The sequence below is a fragment of the Phragmites australis genome, chromosome 18 (assembly GCF_958298935.1).
Source record: "Phragmites australis chromosome 18, lpPhrAust1.1, whole genome shotgun sequence".
NCBI classification, from domain to species: Eukaryota; Viridiplantae; Streptophyta; class Magnoliopsida; order Poales; family Poaceae; genus Phragmites; species Phragmites australis.
In genome coordinates, this window is record NC_084938.1 from 2,372,519 (window position 1) to 2,392,361 (window position 19,843).

A 19,843-nucleotide genomic window follows, 5' to 3' on the forward strand; every position below is an offset into this window, starting at 1 on the left:
GGAGTAGTACATTGCACGTGAGATATAGAACTTTAAGCCCGTGACCCAACGGTCCAATATTGCAATCAGTAAAACAATTCTGTGAAAGCAACTGCGTGCTGGAAAACATGCATTCCTATATTGTTTGGAATGCAGGAATTTTAAACAAATTTTGTAGGAAACAGATCAATCCTGGAAGGAATTGAGCAAAAATATGCACGTTCCAAATGTTAGCTATGTTTCCCTTTTAACAGTACCTGATGAATTACATACTTTGTTCTTGGTTAACCATATTGGCACCCGATTATTCAAGAAAAATATCAACTTTATTCCACCCTTCGGCAAAACAACAAAGAATCAAACATCTCAATATACAAATAAGTCATCATGCATTATAGATATGTTGTATGCATATACTTGCTGATACTACTCCTTAAAGATCTCAGTGGTCGTCTTCTTGATGAGCTCCCACGCACTTCGGACATGCCTCTCTTCCTGCAACGATGAACCGACCGCGAACCGTAGCACGAACCTATTGCCGACCGCCGTATGCGCCAGGTAAGCCTTCCCGGTCCTGTTCAGGCGCTCCATGAGGTCGCGGTTGGCCTCGTCGGCGTCCCCCTCTGTCATGGCGCCACGGGGCTTGATCCTGAAGCAGACGAGCGCGAAGTTCCTCGGCACCACCACCTCGAACCGGTCGTCGGCTCGCACGGACTCCTCGAACATCTTGGCCATGGCGACGTCGCTACGGATGTGCTCCTGGAGCTTGGCGGCGCCGTAGGTGCGCATGACCATCCAGAGCTTGAGCCCGCGGAAGCGGCGGCCGACGCCGACCTGCATGTCCTTGAGGTCAGTGACGGTGCCGGACTCGCTGGCGTCGTTCTTGAGGTACTCCGGGTTGGTCTCCAGCGAGTCGGTGAGCCGATGCGTGTTGCGCACCCACAAGCATGTGCAGTCTAGGCACGTGAGCAGCCACTTGTGCGGGCTCATGCTGATGGAGTCCACGCGCTCCACGCCGTTCAGGTGGTGCCGGAACTCAGGGCAGATGCACGCGCTACCGGCATAGGCAGCGTCGACGTGAACCCATGCATTAAACAGGGCGGCAACATCAGCAATGGCTCCAACAGGATCAACAGCGTTGGACGATGTGGTGCCGACAGTCGCACATATGTAGGTTGGCACGAGGCCGGCGTCAACGTCTGCCTGCATGATCTGCAACAACTTGGTCGGGTCGAGAGCATAGTCCGTCTCTGGGCCGGTGGGGATGGACCGGATGTTGGCTGGATCGAAACCGGCGAGGCGGCATGCCTTGAAGAACGTGGTGTGAGTTTGGTCGGCGGCGTACACAGCCAGGCGCGGGAGCCCGGAGACGCCGTCAGACCCACTCCGACGCAGAGCAGCGTCACGGGCCGCGACGAGCGTGACGAGCATGGCCTCGCTGGTCGTCCCGAGGATGACACCACCACCGGTGCCACGTCCGGCGCTGGTGCGGTTCATGAAGCTCGTGGGCAGACGCAGGAGCTGAGCGAGCCAGTCTAGCGCCAGCACCTCCATCTCGGTGGCCGCCGGCGCCGCCTGCCATGTGAACCCAACGGTGTTCATCGCTGAGGCGATGAGGTCACCGGCGATAGCCGCAGCGCTGTTCGTCGATGGGAAGAACGCGAAGAAGTTGGGGCTAGCCCAGTGCGTCATGCCGGGGACGACAGAGGCCTTGAGCTCCTTCATGGTGACTTCGAATGGCGCCGAGTAACTGGGTGGCGCGGCACCGAGCTCATCCTGGAGGTAGCCCGGCTTGACGTCGGGGAGCACGGGCATGGACTCGACGGACTTGTAGTAGTCGGAGATGAAGTCAACGGTCTTGTGGAGGTAGGAGCGGACGTCCTCGGGGTTGAGGGGCTGGAAGCCGGCCTCATCGCCGAAGGCAGAGAAGGCGGTGGGGTTGGTGTCCAAGCTGCCCATGGCTGGCGTACGACTTAGTTTGAGACGTGCAGAGGTGCGCTTAATTTGTGGTCGAGACGAAGCTCTAGAAGAGAGCAAGGACGAAGCTGCAGCTTAGAGCTAGCTGGTTGTTGCTTGACTGCTTGCTGGAGCTTGGTGATGAGAAGCTGGGAATTAGGAATGGGTGGGCTATATAGGGGAAGTGGCGTGGCGAAGTGGGCGTTGCACGGGTCGTACGAAGCGAGGAGGTAGGTGAGAGGCGTGCTTTGCTACGAGGTAACGAAGCGGCAACTTGTCAGCACGGCACAAGTCAAGCGGTCAGCATGCTTGCAGTCATGCGGGTGACGAGAGTTCAATTTGGACCCGGGTGCATGCGCCCGTTATGAAGCTGACGGCGGTGGCGGACAAGGAGGGTAGGTGAGAGCCTTGTCAGAGCGGCAGAAGTCAAGCGGTCGGCTGCGTCCCGTTCATCGCGTCGCTACGAGGAAAAATTAATATTTTCGAAAGGAATTTTTGGTTTTTCAGGCTTTGTGCCAAGTACAAGCGGAAGCGATGACCAATGACTGCTACGACGCCGTAGTCACAGGGGAGCAGAGCAGTCGCTACAGAGAGCGTACGTGGTTGGTAAGGAGCAAAGGCTTGGGACAATTCGCCCCGTCGCAACGTGAAAACAACGCGCATGTATATACTGGATGTCGTTTAAATATATTGTAGTTTACTATTATGCTATTATACTACTCTATAGTTACGATAAAAAAAATAGTATAGTTACTACTTACAAGATATGTTAGTTACTATAAATATTTATAATTGTAATTGGGTACTTTATCTAATTGTAATTATACATATTTTGTTATGTGATCGTAACTAGGTCACCTCTATACACACCTACAGTTACGATCAAAAAGCAGTATAGTTACTATCGTAACTGACGTTTTTGTTATGTAATCGTAATTCAACTATTTGTGTTATCATAATTGATTATTTTTTTAGTCGTAACTCCCACATGCTTACTATGGAACTGCACCTTATAATAACTAGAATTATACCTGAAGATTCATAATCCGCAGAAATGGTGGAGCTTCTCTGGCAACATCGTTTCGGGTTTGTTGGGTTAGGGATTCGGTGGAGGGATAGGTTCAAGATCTTATCGGGCCCAGGGTCCGGTTTCGAGGGTCACGGTCGAGCTGCTCTGACAGGGATGACGAATTATAATCCAGAATCTTTTGAAGCTACTTGTAAGGGCATATATATGTTACAGAAACCAATAACAACTAAGATGCCATCGAAGTCGTAACTAGACAACAGTGTTTCAGCAAGGCTGGCTAAATAAAGGCATCTCCAACTTGTCAGAAACAAGTAATAGTAAAGGCCAACAGGTAGTAGAGTTGGCTGTATATAACTATTAAAATTACTCTACATTTCCCCTGTCAGGCCGGAAGGGTTTTGATCAGCAATATCTATGAAGCGTTGAGATCCAATGAGAGCGCGGCTAATCACAAGCGGCCGCGTGGACCGATGAGAGCGACGACTGATCGGTGTGTAACATTCCGCAGCTAATAATTTAACATAACTGTGTATTCTTTATACAAGCCATCTGTTCCATCTGTTTGGATTACAAAGCTGGATAATATAGATATATAGAACTGTACATGCACCTATCATGCACCATGTGTACAACTGTACATATGACTATTTAATTAGTATGTGCTAGTCATCAACTCGTGCATTCGCACGGGCTAATTTGCAAAATGTTTTTTATCTTTGATATTTGTAATATATATTTATTAAGAAGACATTAAGAACATACATCAAAATATTAAAAGAATATGATGATGAATAATTGATAGTTATCATATTCGGATACTTTAGAGTTCTTATAATTCTCAGGACATATCTTTATATCTGTCAAAAAGATCCCTGAAAGAAAGTAAATAACCCGTAGATACTCAAGTCATCATGTAACCAAGAAGATTTATCTTCAATAATAATATAATGATGACTCCAGAGTACATATAACAACCTCATATTTATTTCACCCGCAAAACAGATTCAGAATCATCCCCCCGATCGAATCTCAAAGGGGTCCCTCCGGATCCCTGCTAAAGGAGTTCTCCCTCCGACAAATGGCGCGCCAGGTATGGGGGTTGCATCCCTGAATTTGTTTTGTTTTCCTGCAGAAAAAATGGCAGGTGGCCATCGTCTTCGACGCACCGGCTCTAGCTCTAGTGAGGAAATGGAGCCCCTCGCGTAGGAGGCCCCAGTCGCTGCTGCTCCTCAGCAGTAGCCACGGTCCGCCCGCACAGCGCTCCCCTCTTATGGGGACCATGGCGCCGGGCCCAGCAGGGCCGCCGCTGCCGTTGCAAGCGCACCGCCTAACCCTCAGCAAGTAGCAGAAACTCCTGCCGTGAGGTCCGCGTCTGAACAGCGCTGGGCGTCGTTGCGGTGCAGGCTCACCTTCGGCGATGCCAGTCCTGGGAGCGCGCTGCTTGCGGCGCAAGCTCTCCTCAGGCACCCGCCAGTCCAGGTGGCGGGGGAAACCCCAGAAGGCCATTGGCTCCAGGAGGTGGCCGCCTTGGTGGGCACAACTCACCGTCAGGTGTTGGCCGAAAGCTCCGGGGCTACCTCCCACCGCGGCACAACCAAGGCTGGTCCATCATCAGGTGGCGGCCGAACCGGCCAGGGGCCCTCCAAGCGGAGTGCTGCCCCCCTAGCCACTACCGGAGCTCAGGACCTCCGCTTGCACCTCAACAAGCGGAGGGCCGTCAAAGACGCGCGTGTTACCCTTGAGCGCCAACGGGAGTCCCGGTATGAGACCGAAGCTGAGGACCAGGCTTCCTCCATGCCGGCCCATGACCGTCGGGGCTCCCCGGCTTGCCAGCGTTCACCGCCCAAGGGTGCTGCCCACGCAGCAGGGTACGGCACGAGCTGCCGTGCCTTCACCAGTGAGCTTCGCCAGGTCAAATGGCCCACCAAGTTCCGGGCAGAACTGTCGAAGAAATATGATGGGTCCATCGACCTCGTCGAGTTCCTCCAAATCTACACCACCGCTGTCCAAGCGGCTGGCGGCAGTGAAAAGGTGATGGCCAATTATTTTCATGTAGCCTTGAGGGGCTCTGCCCATTCTTGGCTTCTGAACTTACCCCCAGGATCCATCGGCTCCTGGGATGACCTCTGCCACCAGTTTGTGGTAAACTTTCAGGGCACGTTCACGCGCCCCAGCCTGGAGTGCGACCTCCACGCCATCAAACAGCAGGAGGGGGAAACGTTGCGGCGCTTCATACAGCGCTTCAGCCAGGTCCGCAACACCATCCTGCGGATAACCCCCCACACCATCATTGTCGCGTTTCGGCAAGGTGTCCGCGACGAGCGGATGCTTGAGAAGCTGGGCACGCATGAAGTCGAAACCACTGCGGAACTCTTCGCGTTGGCCAACAAGTGCTCCTAGGCGGCGGAGGCTCGGGCGTGGCATGTTCCACGCCCTGAGCAGCCTGCCGCCGATCAACCAGGTCCTTCCTGCTCTGACAGGCGGGAAAAGAAAAAGAGAAGAAGGCGCGAGGCTGTCCCTGTTGTGCCGGCACAGGGCCCTACCCAAGGGCCAACCCAGGAGCCTAACCGCCGGCCAGCGGGCCGGGCGGCCGCCGACAGAAAGCCCGCACCCGCAAGGGCTCCGGCCCCTCCGAGGGCTCCGGCTCCCGCGAGGGCTCCTGCTCCCGCAAGGGCCCCCGCTCCTGCGAGGCCCGAGCCGGGGAAGTGGTGCCAGATCCACCAGACCGAGTGGCATGATCTCACGGAGTGCCGCGCGGTCAAAGGTCTCATCGAGCGGCAGCAAAGGGACCACAAAGAGCCCCACAGGGGTGGCGACGACAGAGCCGCCCCCGACAACCAAGAGCTCGGCTTTCAGGAGCCTGAGCACACCATTGCTTTCATCGACGGAGGCGCGTCCATGCCCTCCTCCCACCGCAGCGACAAGACCATGCGGCGCGAGGTGTGCTCGGCAACCCCGAGCATCGAGGCCGCAAGGCCCCTGAAATGGTCGACTCCCCGATCACGTTCAACCTGGCCAACCACCCCGCAAGTACTGCAAGCGTGGGGCAACTACCCTTGGTAGTGTCCCCCATCATATGCAACGTAAAGGTCAGCAGAGTGTTGATCGACGGGGGTGCAGGCCTGAACCTCCTTTCCCGGGAGGCATTCGAGAAGCTGCATGTGCCTTCCAGGTGCCTAAAGCTGTCGCTCCCCTTCTACGGAGTGACGCCCGGGCACTCCCTGCCTCTCGGGCAGGTCGAGCTGCCCGTGACATTCGGGAACCGGGACAACTTCCGGATGGAGAACGTCATCTTCGATGTCGTGCAACTCCCCCTCCCCTAGAACGCCATCCTTGGGCGCCCGGTGGTCGCTCGGTTCATGGTGGTCACCCACTACGCATACCTCACGGTCAAGGTGCCAGGCCTTGTAGGCCCAATCTCCGTGCCCGCCGAGACCGGCAGCGTCGTCTCCTGCGTTGAGCAGCTATACTCGGCCTTGGTCTCAGCTCGGGCCGAGGTCGAGGGTTACCCAGGGGCCCCGGGACCCTCTTCATCCAAACCCCGACTCACCGGCGACGCCTCCATTCCTACGAAGGAGGTCGTGGTGGGCGAAGGCGCATCCCAGGTCGTCCGAATCGGTGGTGACCTGGGCGGCAAATAGGAAAGCGCGCTCGTCGCCTTCCTCCAGGCTAACGTTGACGTATTTGCATGGCAGCCGTCCGATATGCCCGGGATCCCTAGGGAGGTGATCGAGCACCACCTGGCTGTGCGCCTGGACGCACGGCCGGTGAGGCAAAAAGTCCGGCGGCAGGCGCTCGAGTGCCAGGAGTTCATCCGGGAGCTAGTAAGTAAGCTCCTTGACACCGGCTTCATCTAAGAAGTCCTCCACCCCGAGTGGCTGGCAAACCCAGTCATCGTCCCGAAGGCCAACGGCAAGCTCCGCATGTGCGTCGACTGCACCGACTTAAACAAGGCTTGCCCCAAAGATCATTTTCCTTTACCCCGCATAGATCAGATTGTAGATGCAACCGCGGGGTGCGATCTTTTATGTTTTCTAGATGCAAACTCTGGGTATCACCAAATTCACATGGTCGTAGAGGATGAAGAAAAAACTTCTTTCACCACTCCGGTGTGGACTTGTTGTTATGTATCAATGCTATTTGGTTTGCGCAACGCTGTGTCATCTTTCCAGCGCATTGTGTGCATTACCCTTGATTCATAGGATGGCTGCAACGTTGAGGGTTACATCGATGATCTCGTGGTTAAATCCTGAGACATCGCCACCTTGCTGGAAGATCTGGCCGAGACTTTCAACAGTCTCCGCACCACCCGCTTGAAGCTCAATCCCGAGAAGTGTGTTTTCGGGGTACCTGCAGGCAAGCTCCTTAGTTTCTTGGTCTCTAGCCGAGGAATCGAGGCCAACCTAGAAAAGATCTGGGCCATCGAGCAGATGCGACCCCCGGCTCGACTCAAGGAAGTTCAGCGCCTCACCGGCTGTATGGTGGCTCTCGGGCGCTTCATCTCTAAGCTAAGGGAGCGAGGACTCCCCCTCTTCAAACTCCTGAAGAAGACCGGTCACTTTGACTAGACGCTGGAGGCCGAGCAGGCCTTTCGCGACTTAAAGAAATATCTCACCTCGCCGCCTGTACTGGTGGCCCCCTACGAGGGCGAGCCTCTACTGCTCTACGTCTCGGCCACTCCTCAGGTCGTGAGCATCGTACTGGTGGTGGAGCGTGATGAGTGCTCGGGGCAAGGTGCTGGATCCCAGCTCCCAGCCGCCCCCGGGCAGTCTCCAGTTCTCGTGGCTCCTCCTGACCAGGGAGTCGAGCCCGAGCACCCGGCTCCTCCCGAGCAGGGAGTCGAGCCCGAGCACTTGGCTCCTCCCGACCAGGGAGTCGAGCCCGAGCACTTGGCTCCTCCTGACCAGGGAGTCGAGCTCGAGCACTCGGCCGGCCCCGACCACACCGCTGAGCTCGGAGGCTGCGATAAGCCCTCGGGTGAAGCCGCAGTCCGGGCCCGCCGTGTACAGCAATCGGTGTACTTCGTCAGTGAAGTCCTCCGAGACACCAAGACAAGATATCCCCAAGCTCAGAAGCTGCTCTATGCCGTGCTCGTCGCTTCCCGAAAGTTGCGCCACTACTTCCAGGTGCACAAGGTCTCGGTGGTTACCACGTATCCGCTGGGGCCCATCCTCCGGAACCGAGAAGGCACTGGGCGCATTGTCAAGTGGGCGGTGGAGCTGGCGGAGTTCGATCTACACTTTGTCAGTCGCCAAGCGATCAAAAGCCAGACGCTCTCTGACTTTGTGGCAGAGTGGACGCCCATCCCCGAGATCGACCAAGAAGATATTTCCGGCATATCCCGGGCACAATACGCCTGAGTACTGGGTTATGCACTTCGACGGTTCCCTCACGCTGAAAGGCGCAGGGGCCGGAGTGGTTCTCACCTCTCCAACGGGTGAAGAACTCCGGTACGTCGTGCAGCTGCAGTTCCGAGCAACCAATAACATGACGGAATATGAGGGCCTCATCGCTGGCCTTTGGGCCGCGGTGGGCCTCGGGATTCGTCGCCTGCTGGTCAAGGGAGACTCCCAGTTGGTGGTCAACCAAGTGTCGAAAGAGTACCAGTGCACGGATCCTCAAATGGTGGCGTACGTGGTGGAAGTCAGGAGGCTGGAGAGGCACTTCGATGGCCTGGAGCTGCGGTACATATCTCACCGCGACAACGCTCTGGCTGATGACCTTTCTCGCCTGGCCTCTTCTCGTGCGCGTGTCCCTGCTGGAGCCTTTGAAGAAAGGCTCACACAGCCTTCCGTCCTTCCTGCCGACCAGGATGAAGGGGAACCCTCGAGCCTAGTTGAGGGGACTCAGGCGGCGCCCTCAGTGGGGAGCCCCGTCAGGGTGCCGCCGCCCGTTGAGTGCGCTGTGTTTGCCAGCGGTTCTCAAGATGCCTCGTGGATGGACGAGATCCGAGGGTACTTGAAAGAAAATTTCCTTCCCAGGGATGCCTCTGCCGAGAGGATTGCACGGCAGTCCAAATGCTATGCCATAGTAGACGGGGGTCTCTACCGGCGTGGCACGGACAGTGTCCTCCTGAAATACATCACCCGGGCAGAAGGCGGTGAGCTTCTCACTGAGATCCACGAGGGCGAGTGCGGTGGCCATGCATCGTTCCGCACGCTGGTCGGGAAGGCCTTCCGGCAAGGTTTCTACTGGCCTACAGCTCTCCAGGATGCTTCCGAGTTGGTTCGGCACGGCGTGCCAATTCCACACAAAGCAGATTCACTAGCCAGCTTAGGCTCTTCACACCATCCCCCTGTCATGGCCCTTCGCGATCTGGGGGCTGGACATCCTGGGTCCATTCCCCCGAGCAATCGGGGGCTATGAGTACCTCTACGTCGCCATCGACAAGTTCACCAAGTGCCCAGAGGCGGTTCCAGTCATCAAGGTTACCAAAAACACGGTGCTTCAGTTCATCCACGGTATCACAAGTTGCTTCGGTGTCCGAACAGGATCATCACCGATAATGGCACTCAGTTCACAAGTGCCCTGTTTGGGGACTACTGCGAAGACCTCGGCATCAAGCTCTGCTTCGCCTCTGTCGCTCATCCTCGGAGCAATGGGCAGATCAAGCGTGCCAATGTTGAGATACTGAAGGGGCTCAAAACCCGGACCTATGACGTGCTCGCAAAGCACGGGAAAGGGTGGATCGATGAGCTACCTGCTATGCTATGGGCCAATCGGACCACGCCAAGCCGCGCCACCGGGGACACGCCATTCTTCCTCATGTACGGCACTGAGGCGGTCCTCCCCTCTGAGCTCACTCTTGGCTCCCCTCGGGTGCATGCCTATTCCGAAAGCGAACAGGAACAGCGAAGGCGCGACGACATCGACTACTTGGAAGAGCGCCGGCGGCGTGCCGCCGTCCGAGTAGCCCAATACCAGCAAGGCCTGCGGCTCTATCATCAGCGTCACATCCGGGCCCGGTTTCTCGAGGTTGGGGATCTAGTTCTCTGACGCGTCCAATCGCGCGAAGGAAGGAATAAACTGTCCCCAATGTGGGAAGGCCCGTTTACCGTGATCGGTGTCCCGCAACAAGGCTCGTTCCGGCTGGCTGCAGAAGATGGGCAGTCGCTCCCAAACGCATGGAACATCGAGCATCTGCACAAGTTCTATCCTTAGCTGGACATATTTGTGCTCGGGCCAACCAGACCGGGGGTCCCCCCCGCCCAAGTTGGCGGGGGCTACCACCAACCATGTAAGTCACCTAATCTTGTACAAAATTGTCAATATATACTATCATTGTCCAGTTCTTATTTCAATTTTTTTTCTCTCTGGAATCCATATGTTTAATCTGTCTGGTGAGATGCTCGATTATGCGAGAAAAAACATGCTCTCTCATTTTTCCCGTTGATAAAAGAATCTCAATCGGTATGCGCAGAGGCAGTTGCCGCTGACCTAAGTCTGTTGTGTTAGGTTGTAGTGTTCGGTGTCATGGCAGTACCCCGAGCATCACCGAGCCTCTGGGGTTCTCGGGTAATCTTACCGCTTGAGCAAAGAGTGGTTGGGAGCCTAGACCCCAGGGGCGGGCTGTCAGTGCTCTGTCTGGTCAGTCCTTCCCGGGCGCCACCGAACAATAGGACCTTTGGGTTATGCCTCTGTCTGTATACTTCGCCGGTCCGGGTATTCAAGAGGTCAAGGGTCAAAAATGAGAGCAGTCTATAATGAGTACCGCACTAACAGAATGCACCAAACAAAGAATTTGTTCCTATTTCCCAAAGCTTACAGATCAACAGCCGAGAACAAAAGCAGCCCGACCGCGAGGGCCTCCGTGCCCAGGGCGCTGCTCAAGCCTATGGGGTCCTCGGGCAGTCCTACCGCTCGGGCACGAGTGGTCGGGACCGCCTGGCCCCTGGCTCCCTCTCATGCTTCCCAGTGCTCGGGCGCTCCGTCCAAAGGAACCAAGTTCCCGGACACCCCGAGCTCGGAGCGCATACCCCTCCTGGATCGATCGGTCGAAAGGCTGATAGCTGTCCGGTGGGTGGCTAAACTCATACGAATTTACATTCTTACTTATTCAGCAATCTATTGTTCCTGAGTCATCCTCAGGACCCTCGCATTCTAATCTGTTCAGCGAGATGGTCTCCTCGTGCACAAAACCCTGCCCATGTGCTCGCTTCTTTCGGAACGATAGAACGGACAGTAGAAAGGTGTACCGCACGAACAGCGATGTCTGACCGAAGTTCTTCATGGTGGTCATGGTGTTCGGCCCGCTTGGCAGTACCCGGGCACTACCGAGCCTCTAGGGTTCTCGGGTAATCCTACCGCTTGAGCAAAGAGCGGTCGGGAGCCTAGACCCTGGGGGTGGGCTGTCAATGCTCGGTCCCGTCAGTCCTAGCCCGGACACCACCAAGCCGTGGGGACTCTTGGTCGCATTTCCGCCCGCACGTGTTCCGATCTGCTTGTTTGAGTGGTCGCAAAGTGGAAAAGTGTTCACGGGTCGTGGCGTGCTCCGTGCTGGATCGACATATCTCCCGAGCAAGGAAGTTCGTGCCTTTGTCTCTTGACTTAGCCGCTGCGGACTCGTGAGGGCTCGGGAGCTGAACGCGCGAATTGGCCTCACTACTCGGACGATGAGTGGTCGGGGCAACTTCATTCTCGGGGGAGGGGGGGAGGTCGGGCTCGGTCCGGCTAAGTACTCCTCGGGACATCAAGTGAAAAGCGAAAAGACTTCATCAAGCATCAAGACAACATTGGAGTTGCGATCCCAAGGAAAAGCTTTCATTATATTCAAAAAAGAAGAGCCATTCGGAGGGATCACTCCCATATTTACAACAAGTCAAAAGAAAACAAAAGACAAAAGCTTAATCCAGGTCGGTGGGCTCTGAAGGCGGCGAGGAGTCTTCGCTGCTGCTGCCACTACTCGGTACCGGCGGCAGCTCCCGCGTGAAGCAAGCTGCCACCTCGGCGGCAACGCCCCGGACAACCTCTTGGGTGACCCCTTCCTCAGCCTCGACCACCCCCTACCGGGCTGGCTGCAGCGAGAAGTTGGGATCCCGGCTTCGGCAACAGGCCAGGAAGTGCTCGGCCACCGCTTGGGCCAGAGCGCGCCCTTCCCGGGAGGCTAACTCCGGCTGATCTCCTCGAAGCCGAGGGCGATGTGGTCGATGCTCTCTTGATACATCCCCTTCTCGCCCACATTGACTCGGCCAAGCTCGGCCACCCTCACGGACCTCCGTGCTTGCCGAAGAATGTCTCGCATCATCAGGCGATCTGCAGTCGCTCCTCGAGGCTAATCCCCTCAGCCGCGCTGGTCGGGATGCCGCGGCTCACCGGGGCTTCCGCTTGGCCCCGCTTCATCTGCTCGGCGAGGGAAGTAAGGGCCTGCTCACGGGCGGCCAGCTCGGACTCCCACTTGGCGGCCTGCTCCTCCCGAGCAGTTAGGTCCACCCACGCCGTGGCAGCCTCGTCCTCGCACAGGATAAGCTGCTCCTCCCGGGCGTCCTGAGCCGTCGTCGTGATCTCCGACGCCGGAGACGACGGAGGAGAATGAATCAACGTCAGTCTCGTGGACCACCACCTCCTCCTCCCGACGGAGGACTTCGGCGCGACTCCGCTCGAGTTCGTCGTTCCGGCGGGCTAAGTATGCCCGGGAAGTCTCCACAGCCTTCTCACGTGGCACGATGGTTTCCTCCCAAGCACGTACAAACTTCTCCCTGGCAAGCAGCTCCACGGCCCACCACCGTGATATCTCCCTCAACCGGGTGGCCTCCTCTTGCGAGGCCACGACCTCCTCCTGCGCGGCGACGGCCTCCTCGCGCACCTCCTCTAGGGCCTCCCGCTCCTCTGCCACCGCGTGCGCTTCCCCTCTCATGACTTGCACGGGCCGAGGTGATGCAGGCCTCCAAAAGTCGGTCGACCTCCTCCAAACGCCCCCTCTCCTCGACGAGGGCGGCGCGGTCCGCCTCGAGCTGTGCCCGCTCCCCTGTCACGGCCGCCTCCAGCCGCTCGATCACCTCCCGGGCGCTTCCTAGCACGTCCAGGAGGGGTTCTGCGGCCTGGCTGGACGACAGCCAGGCGCTGGGTCCCCTGTGAGCCCTCTCTGCAGAGGCGCTCGGGGTCCCCGATTGCTGCCATGTCGGCGCCGCCCTCGCCGCAGCCATTTGCCCCGCCCTCGAAGTGCTCAGGGCAGGCTCGGCCAGCGCCAGCTGCTCCGGCGCGGCCGCTGCCCTTGGCTCAGGGCACGGCGGCGCCTGCGGCTCCAGCTCGGCCGGCGCGCTCGGCTTGGGGGCAGGGGCCGGCCTTGGCGCTTCCGGTCACCTTTGGTCTCCGGTGGCGTCTTTGGGTGACATGAAAACATAGAAAGGTTAGCCCCCTAACTTACTCTGGGCAAAACGCGCTTGGGAAAAGAGGAAAACTCACGCTGATTTTGGTCCGCGGTATTGCCACCGGGACTCTGGAATCTTGAACTCTAGGCCCTGCGGCTTCGGCCTGGAGTCTGCCCTCCTCCTCTTCGATGGAGGGCTCTGTACCTCGGGCTGCTGAGGGGCCGCCGTGGAGCCCGTCTCCGACGGCTGGTCGGCTTGGGCACTCGCTGTAGAGCCGCCGCACCGGTCTTGGTCTTCGGGCTCCCGCGCCCTGGACCTCGGCTCCATAGCGGATTCCGCACCGAACGACTGGCCGCCGCGGCCTCCCTCCTTCGCGCCGCCCACCGACGGTCGCTGTCGTGGAGGCGATGGCGACGACGAGGATGAGGGTTGAGGCACGAACGTCCGGGGGCGCTTTCCTTTGTCTGATGAGGGTTGGCTCAGGGCACGGCGGTGCCTCTTTCACCGGTCTGATGGCTGCTGCCTGCGGCAGCCCACGGCCGGCCTGCGGCCTGTCGCCAGTGGCACCCCTGCCGCCAGTCTGTGTTCGGCCACCAGCGGCCTCCCTACTACCCGCTGGCGGCCTGCCACCCGCGGCATCCCCGCCGCCAGTTCTTCTGGCGCCCCGAGGATCTGGATGGTCCTGGGGTTTCGACGCCCTGGCCGGTCGACCAAACCCTGGGCGTCGAACTCGGGTAGCGTCGCTTGCAGCGTCACCCGGCCCGGGTCGGCGCAGAGCGCCAACTGCTCGCATGGAAGCACCGCCCGGGTGAGGTCTTCCACGCCGGTCACCATCTGCAGCAGGCCCGCCAGCGCTCCCTCATCCAGGTCCCCATCCTCGCCGATCTGGGTCCTGGTGATGTCATTGGAGCCGATGTACATCCAGCTGAGGTGGACCCGCTCCCGCAAGGGCGCCAGGCGACGGCGCAGATAATCCACCACCACCATCACCGACGTCAGTCCTGCCTGGCGTAGGTAGTTGATGCTGTTCAGGACTGGCCGCATCCGCTCGTCCTCCACCGGAGTCGCCTCCCAGATCGACCTCTGGGGTTCCGCCACCACCTCCTACAGCGTGAGGCGGTCTTGGGGGCTAGCGTCGACATAGACCCAGTCACGTCACCAATCGTCCCACTTGCTCCGCAGCACCTAGGGGATGTATAGCTCCGCCAAGCCATCCCGCAGCCGGAAGTTGCAGCAGCCGATGATAGCCGCGGTGGAGGAGCCTCTCTTCTTCTCGACCGGCCGCAGCATGAAGAAGTGGCGGAACAGCGCCACCGACGGTGGCACTCCGACGAACATCTCGCAGAAATGCGCGAAGATCGCCAAAATAACCACCGAGTTCGGGCTGAGGTGCGCCAGTTGGATGCCGAATGTGTCCAAGACTTGAAGGATAAATGTCGAGAATGGCGGCACCAGCCCGACCGCCACGAAGGAGACGAAGACGATGATACGCTCCGACCGGGCCGTGACGGGCGGGAAGCTCGCTGGCCTCACCACCGAGGCCTCCCGCTGGCCTTCTGGCACCATCAACTTGTAGACCTTGTCCACCCCCTCTTCGTTGACAATCCTCAACTCCGGCAGTATGCTGTCGGGCCCCTTGTCACGGCGGCTGCTTCCTGCCCTCGGCATTGTTTCGGGGTGGGGAGAGTGCTGGAACGGTGGGGGGAAGAGAGTGCACTGCTGGCCTAAGGGAGGGCGTAAGCTCTGGAGCCCAAGGAAGAAGAAGAAGGCAACAAGGCTTGATTGTGAAGATGGCGTAAAGGGGAAACGGTTCCCTCCCCTCTTCCTTTTATATCCAAGGGATTTCAAACGTCGCCTGCCGCGGTGCGTTCGGCGAAACGAATTTCCTTGACCAGCGCAAGCGCCACGCGAATCTCCCTCGGTCTGCACGGTTGTCAGTAGTCGTCAGGCGCACTACCCTCGATCTGCGCGGTTGCCACGCGTGCCGCCTGCCTCGTTATCACGTGCCTCGGGAGTCGGCTGGACGCGCTCCCGTTCGGCTCCCCGCTGGGCCGTACCAGAAGCCTGGGCCAGAGAGACGAGCGCCTTAAAACACGCCACGTGGCGTCGGTGCTGGGGTCGGCCTCGATGAAGACAAGGGCCCTATCTGCAGTCTCTGGGCCATCGCCTGCCAATGCGCTCGGGGGCTGCTGTCGGTGACACAGGAACCAGGGGTCCCCAAGTCCTGTGGCCAGATCAGTAGTTTGCCACGTGGCGCCCTCCCGCGGGGATCATCTCTGCGAGGTACGAGAAGACTAAGTCCCGGGAGAGGGTGCTTGGGGCCATGAACAGTGGTCCTCGAGTACCCGAGTTCCCCGATGATCTGAGAAGGCCAAGTGCTGGGAAGAGAGTGCTCGGGGCCGTGAACAATGGTCCCCGAGCAGCCAAGTCCTCCGACGATCAGAAAAGCCGAGTACCAGGAAGGGTGTGCTCGGGGCTGCGAACAGTGGCCCCCGAGCACCCGAGTACCCTGAGGACCCAAGGAAGTTAGTTCCGGGAGAGAGTGCTCGGGGCCGTGAACAGCGGCCCCCGAGCACTCGGTTCCCCGAGGACCCGAACAGTCAATTCCGGGAGAGAGTGCCCGGGGCCGTGAACAGTGGCCCCCGAGCACTCGGTTCCCCGAGGACCAAGAAAGGGCATATCCGCGAGAGAGTGCTCGGGGCTGTGAACAGTGACCCCCGAGCACTCAGTTCCCCGACAGCCTTAGAAGTTCTTCACCGGTGGCCTCCACAGAGGTCCAACGGTGAGGTGTCAACCAGTGAAAGGCCCGATGCTGCATTTAAGAGGGCGCGTGGCCTGTCACTTCCAACTGCTCTTGTCACGCTCGGTGTCAGTCCCTGCCATGGCCTGGCAAGAAGGCGTGGGGACATTTAATGCACAGGTCCCATCCCGCGTCATCCAGCGCGTCTCGGGATAACATCGTGAGGCCCAAAACGCCCCGCCTGCCGCCCTACTGTGTCAGGCGTACAAGATCGAACGGGCACGCCGTGCCGTTCAGTGGCTGCCCGGTGGGCCCTCTCCGCGGTGCCCGTTGCAGAACGACATCATAACGAACAGACCAGACGGGGGCGCATTTTCAACCCCCCCCTCGTCACTTCGCTCAACAGCCCATGATGGTTGCTTTCCATTTATGGTGCCTTGGAACTCGTGCCCTCCCTTTCTAGGCACGCTACCGCCGGTGAGTATTTTAGGCGGGGCGAGCTCCCTAGAGAAAGAGGAGAGAAAGGATTGGATGAAAGGAAGCCGAGGAAGAAGACAGAGGTCCAGTACAAGCACAGAAGCTTAGATCACCGAAGAACAAGGAGCCCAAAGCTCTAGGATAGACAAATGTTCTTGTAACCAGCAACATCTCTGAGAGACATTCTCAGAGTATTTATAGCATACACACATGAGTAGGGTATTACGCTCAGTGCGGCCCCAACCTGTCTAAAAATCCCACCAATGCATTTACTGCATTCAGCATCCGATCATTCCATTCCACCTACCATCGCATTTACACCCATTTATTTCACCCGCAAAACAGATTCAGAATCATCCCTCGGTCGAATCTCAAAGGGGGTCCCTCCGGATCCCTGCTAAAGGAGTTCACCCTCCGACAATTCCGAACCTATCTAAAAACTCCTGGGTGTTCCCATTATGATTCGTCTACTCAAAGCATCCCTAATTATTAGATTAGCGGTTCACCAATCATGGACAATTGGTGCCATCCAGGGGGATCATGAGAAAAGGCGTTGAAGAATCTACACGCGAGATGTACCATCGACATCGCCTAAAGTTTCGCCGAAAACTGGTTTTCGGATGAGGAGTTCTGTGACAACTTTACCTCTCTTTCCAATGAACCGGTGATTGATCGGGTGGATTTTGGTGACAAACTCTCTGGTAGCGATTCAGGCAACGAGGTAAGTCAATTTTTAGATCAATGCACCAAAGATTACGGTATCGAGTTTGAACCACTCGGTTGCTAAGGCAATTGTGAATGTCTAGTTCACAACAAGTCAAGATCAATCCCCGTTGCTTCTGACAATTTGGAATGTCAAGATACCAACCCGGAGCAATCTGATGAAGCATTCATGATGGATCTAGACACTTCCTCTAGAAGAGATTGTTTCCTGAGAAGTTTTCGTTATCGGAGATGGGGGTGATGGTCTAAGTAATCATGATGATGACCTGCAAACGACCAAGGTCTTCTGACCCCGACGACAAGAAATGGTCAGGCTCAGGCGGGCACACCGCCCCCGGTCCTTAACGGGGTCCCAATCTTACTGTCTCGTGAACATCAACAGGGGGTGAACCGCTTTAAGTCTGCAACTGCTAAGAGAATCCTCCTTCTACAAGAGGCCTGCATGCACCCTCCGATCATAGATCTGGCTACCCTAGCCGGCAAGACTTGGATGAACTCAACATCCGACTTAATAGAAGGGATCATCCTACAGACCGAGAAGTCTTATATGGCCCTAGCTAGAAATAATACTAATCGAGGCAGGCCAGGCAATCTCCCATCGCAAGATGCATCAGACCCTAAGAGGCATAACTCCAGGAACAAGATTCCCTGAGATGATGATAGGGCGAATAACCGGTGCCGGACCTCACCCGTCAAAGGTCATCCTATCACTGCCAGTTCATATCCTCACTGATGGGGCAATAATTTAGCAAATATGAACTGGCAATATTAATTATTATCATTATCGGTTCGTATTCCGAACCCACAGTGATAATTCTTCTATAAATCTAGAGCCCATCTCCCTCAGATGCGTCCCATCTCACTTCATTCACAATCTCTAGAAGCCGCTCCTGAGGGGTAGTGGCGGTCGAAGTGGTGTGATGGTCATCGTCACCCCTGCAGCCACCTCTACTGTCGGTGACACAGGAACCATGGGTCCTCCTCCTCCTCCTGTTCTTCCTGCTCCTCATTCGAGGAGCTCTAGGGCTTCTTCAATGTCACCTCTTTGAGGAAGTTGTCCCAAGCGTTGTCCATGGAGGGGAAACCTGCCAATTTGTCAGAGTCCAAGGAATGCGCCTCGTGTGAGCTCTCTGATGGGGTCAGAGCCTCGTCGTTGGATGATGGCATGGGTGTGGGTGGGGTGGTTGGAGAAGGTGGCAGTGGAGTCACTACTATAGAATCGACCTTATATGTTAGCACATCACTGTTGGTTCCTAATGGGTCAATAGTGACGGGGTAGCACTGTCGGTTCATACACCGCATGGAAAAAATAAGTCATCGTGGCTTACGAATGGGCAGTGATAAGGGTCATCATTGTCGGCGGATGGTTTGAGCCAATAGTGATGCCCAGCTCCATCATCACTGCCGGTTGGTGATATGAGGGCATCATTGTCAGTTGGTGATTTGAGCCGACAGTAATGTCTCGGCTATATAGAAGTGGTCATCTCCTTCCCCAAGTCCGAGCACAACAGAGAGGAGTTATATTTTCTTGCTCGGTGGTGGCCATTTTTGCTCACCTAATTCTTGGGGGTTTCAAAATTTTGAGGAATCCTCATGCCCTAGGTGTTCCAAGGTATGTAACTTCATATCCAATCCAGTTATAGTTGAATTTTATTTGCTAAATTGCTCTAGATTTTGAAATGATGGAAATGAACATATGGACATGATGTTTGAAGACAATGTAGATGCAATTATACCTCTTTATTATATGTAAGCTTCAATTAGTAGCTTAAGGTGGAAAGTGTCTTTATTAATGATTTACATTAGCTATATGTATGAGCATATTTATTTATGATTTTTTAATAAATTAGAAAAATTAGCCATATAATTAAGGTATATAGCAAGCTCCAATTATATTTTTTATATTTCAATTAATTAGCTAGTTCCAATATAGAAACTTTAGGAATGAGCATATTTATTTTTGATTTTTAATGAATTAGAAAATTAGCCATGATATGAAGGTATATAGCAAGCTCCAATTATATTTTTTATATTTTAATTAATTAGCAAGCTCCAATATAGAAACTTTAGGTATGAGCATATTTATAGTTGATTTTTAATGGATTAGAAAAATTAGCCATGATATTTAGGTATGTAGTAGGCTCCAATTATATTTTTTATATTTTAATTAATTAGCATGCTCCAATATGGAAACTTTAGGTATGAGTGTATTTATTTTGATTTTTAATGAATTAGAAAATTTTGCCATGATATTTAGGTATGTAGCAAGATACAATTATATTTTTTATATTTTATTTAATTAGCAAGCTCCAACATAGAAACTTTATATATGAGCGTATTTATTTTTTATTTTTACTTAATTAGCCATACATAAGGGTTGAATAATAATGAAAAACTCTAGGGATGGCACCAACAAATACTCATCAGAAGCGAACGCAAAAGCATATAAAATGCGGCTCCTCCAACCCATGCCAATTGCCGATAGGAGATGGCAAGGTAATTTATTTGTTGGTGATTGCAAAATCTTCTAGATGTTATGAATTTGGATTTACATAATGATATAATTGTAGATGGACAGAAGATGGATGCACGATGCAAGCCATGTGAGCGCAGAGTACACGAACGGCGTGG

The 19,843-nt window shown here is 55.6% G+C and overlaps 1 protein-coding gene across 1 annotated transcript; it reads right to left on the bottom strand.

Annotated features, from left to right (window-relative positions):
* Nucleotides 1-203: 203 nt before the first annotated feature.
* LOC133898403 (tryptophan decarboxylase 1) lies at nt 204-2,094 on the bottom strand. The gene has a single exon (XM_062339083.1). The coding sequence runs from the start codon at nt 1,936-1,938 to the stop codon at nt 406-408; it is 1,533 nt and encodes a 510-aa protein (XP_062195067.1). The 5' UTR covers nt 1,939-2,094; the 3' UTR covers nt 204-405.
* Nucleotides 2,095-19,843: the final 17,749 nt, after the last annotated feature.

What these genes read in the sequence shown, in the direction of transcription:
- LOC133898403 (XM_062339083.1), bottom strand. Translation starts at nt 1,938, where the DNA reads ATGGGCAGCTTGGACACCAACCCCACCGCCTTCTCTGCCTTCGGCGAT.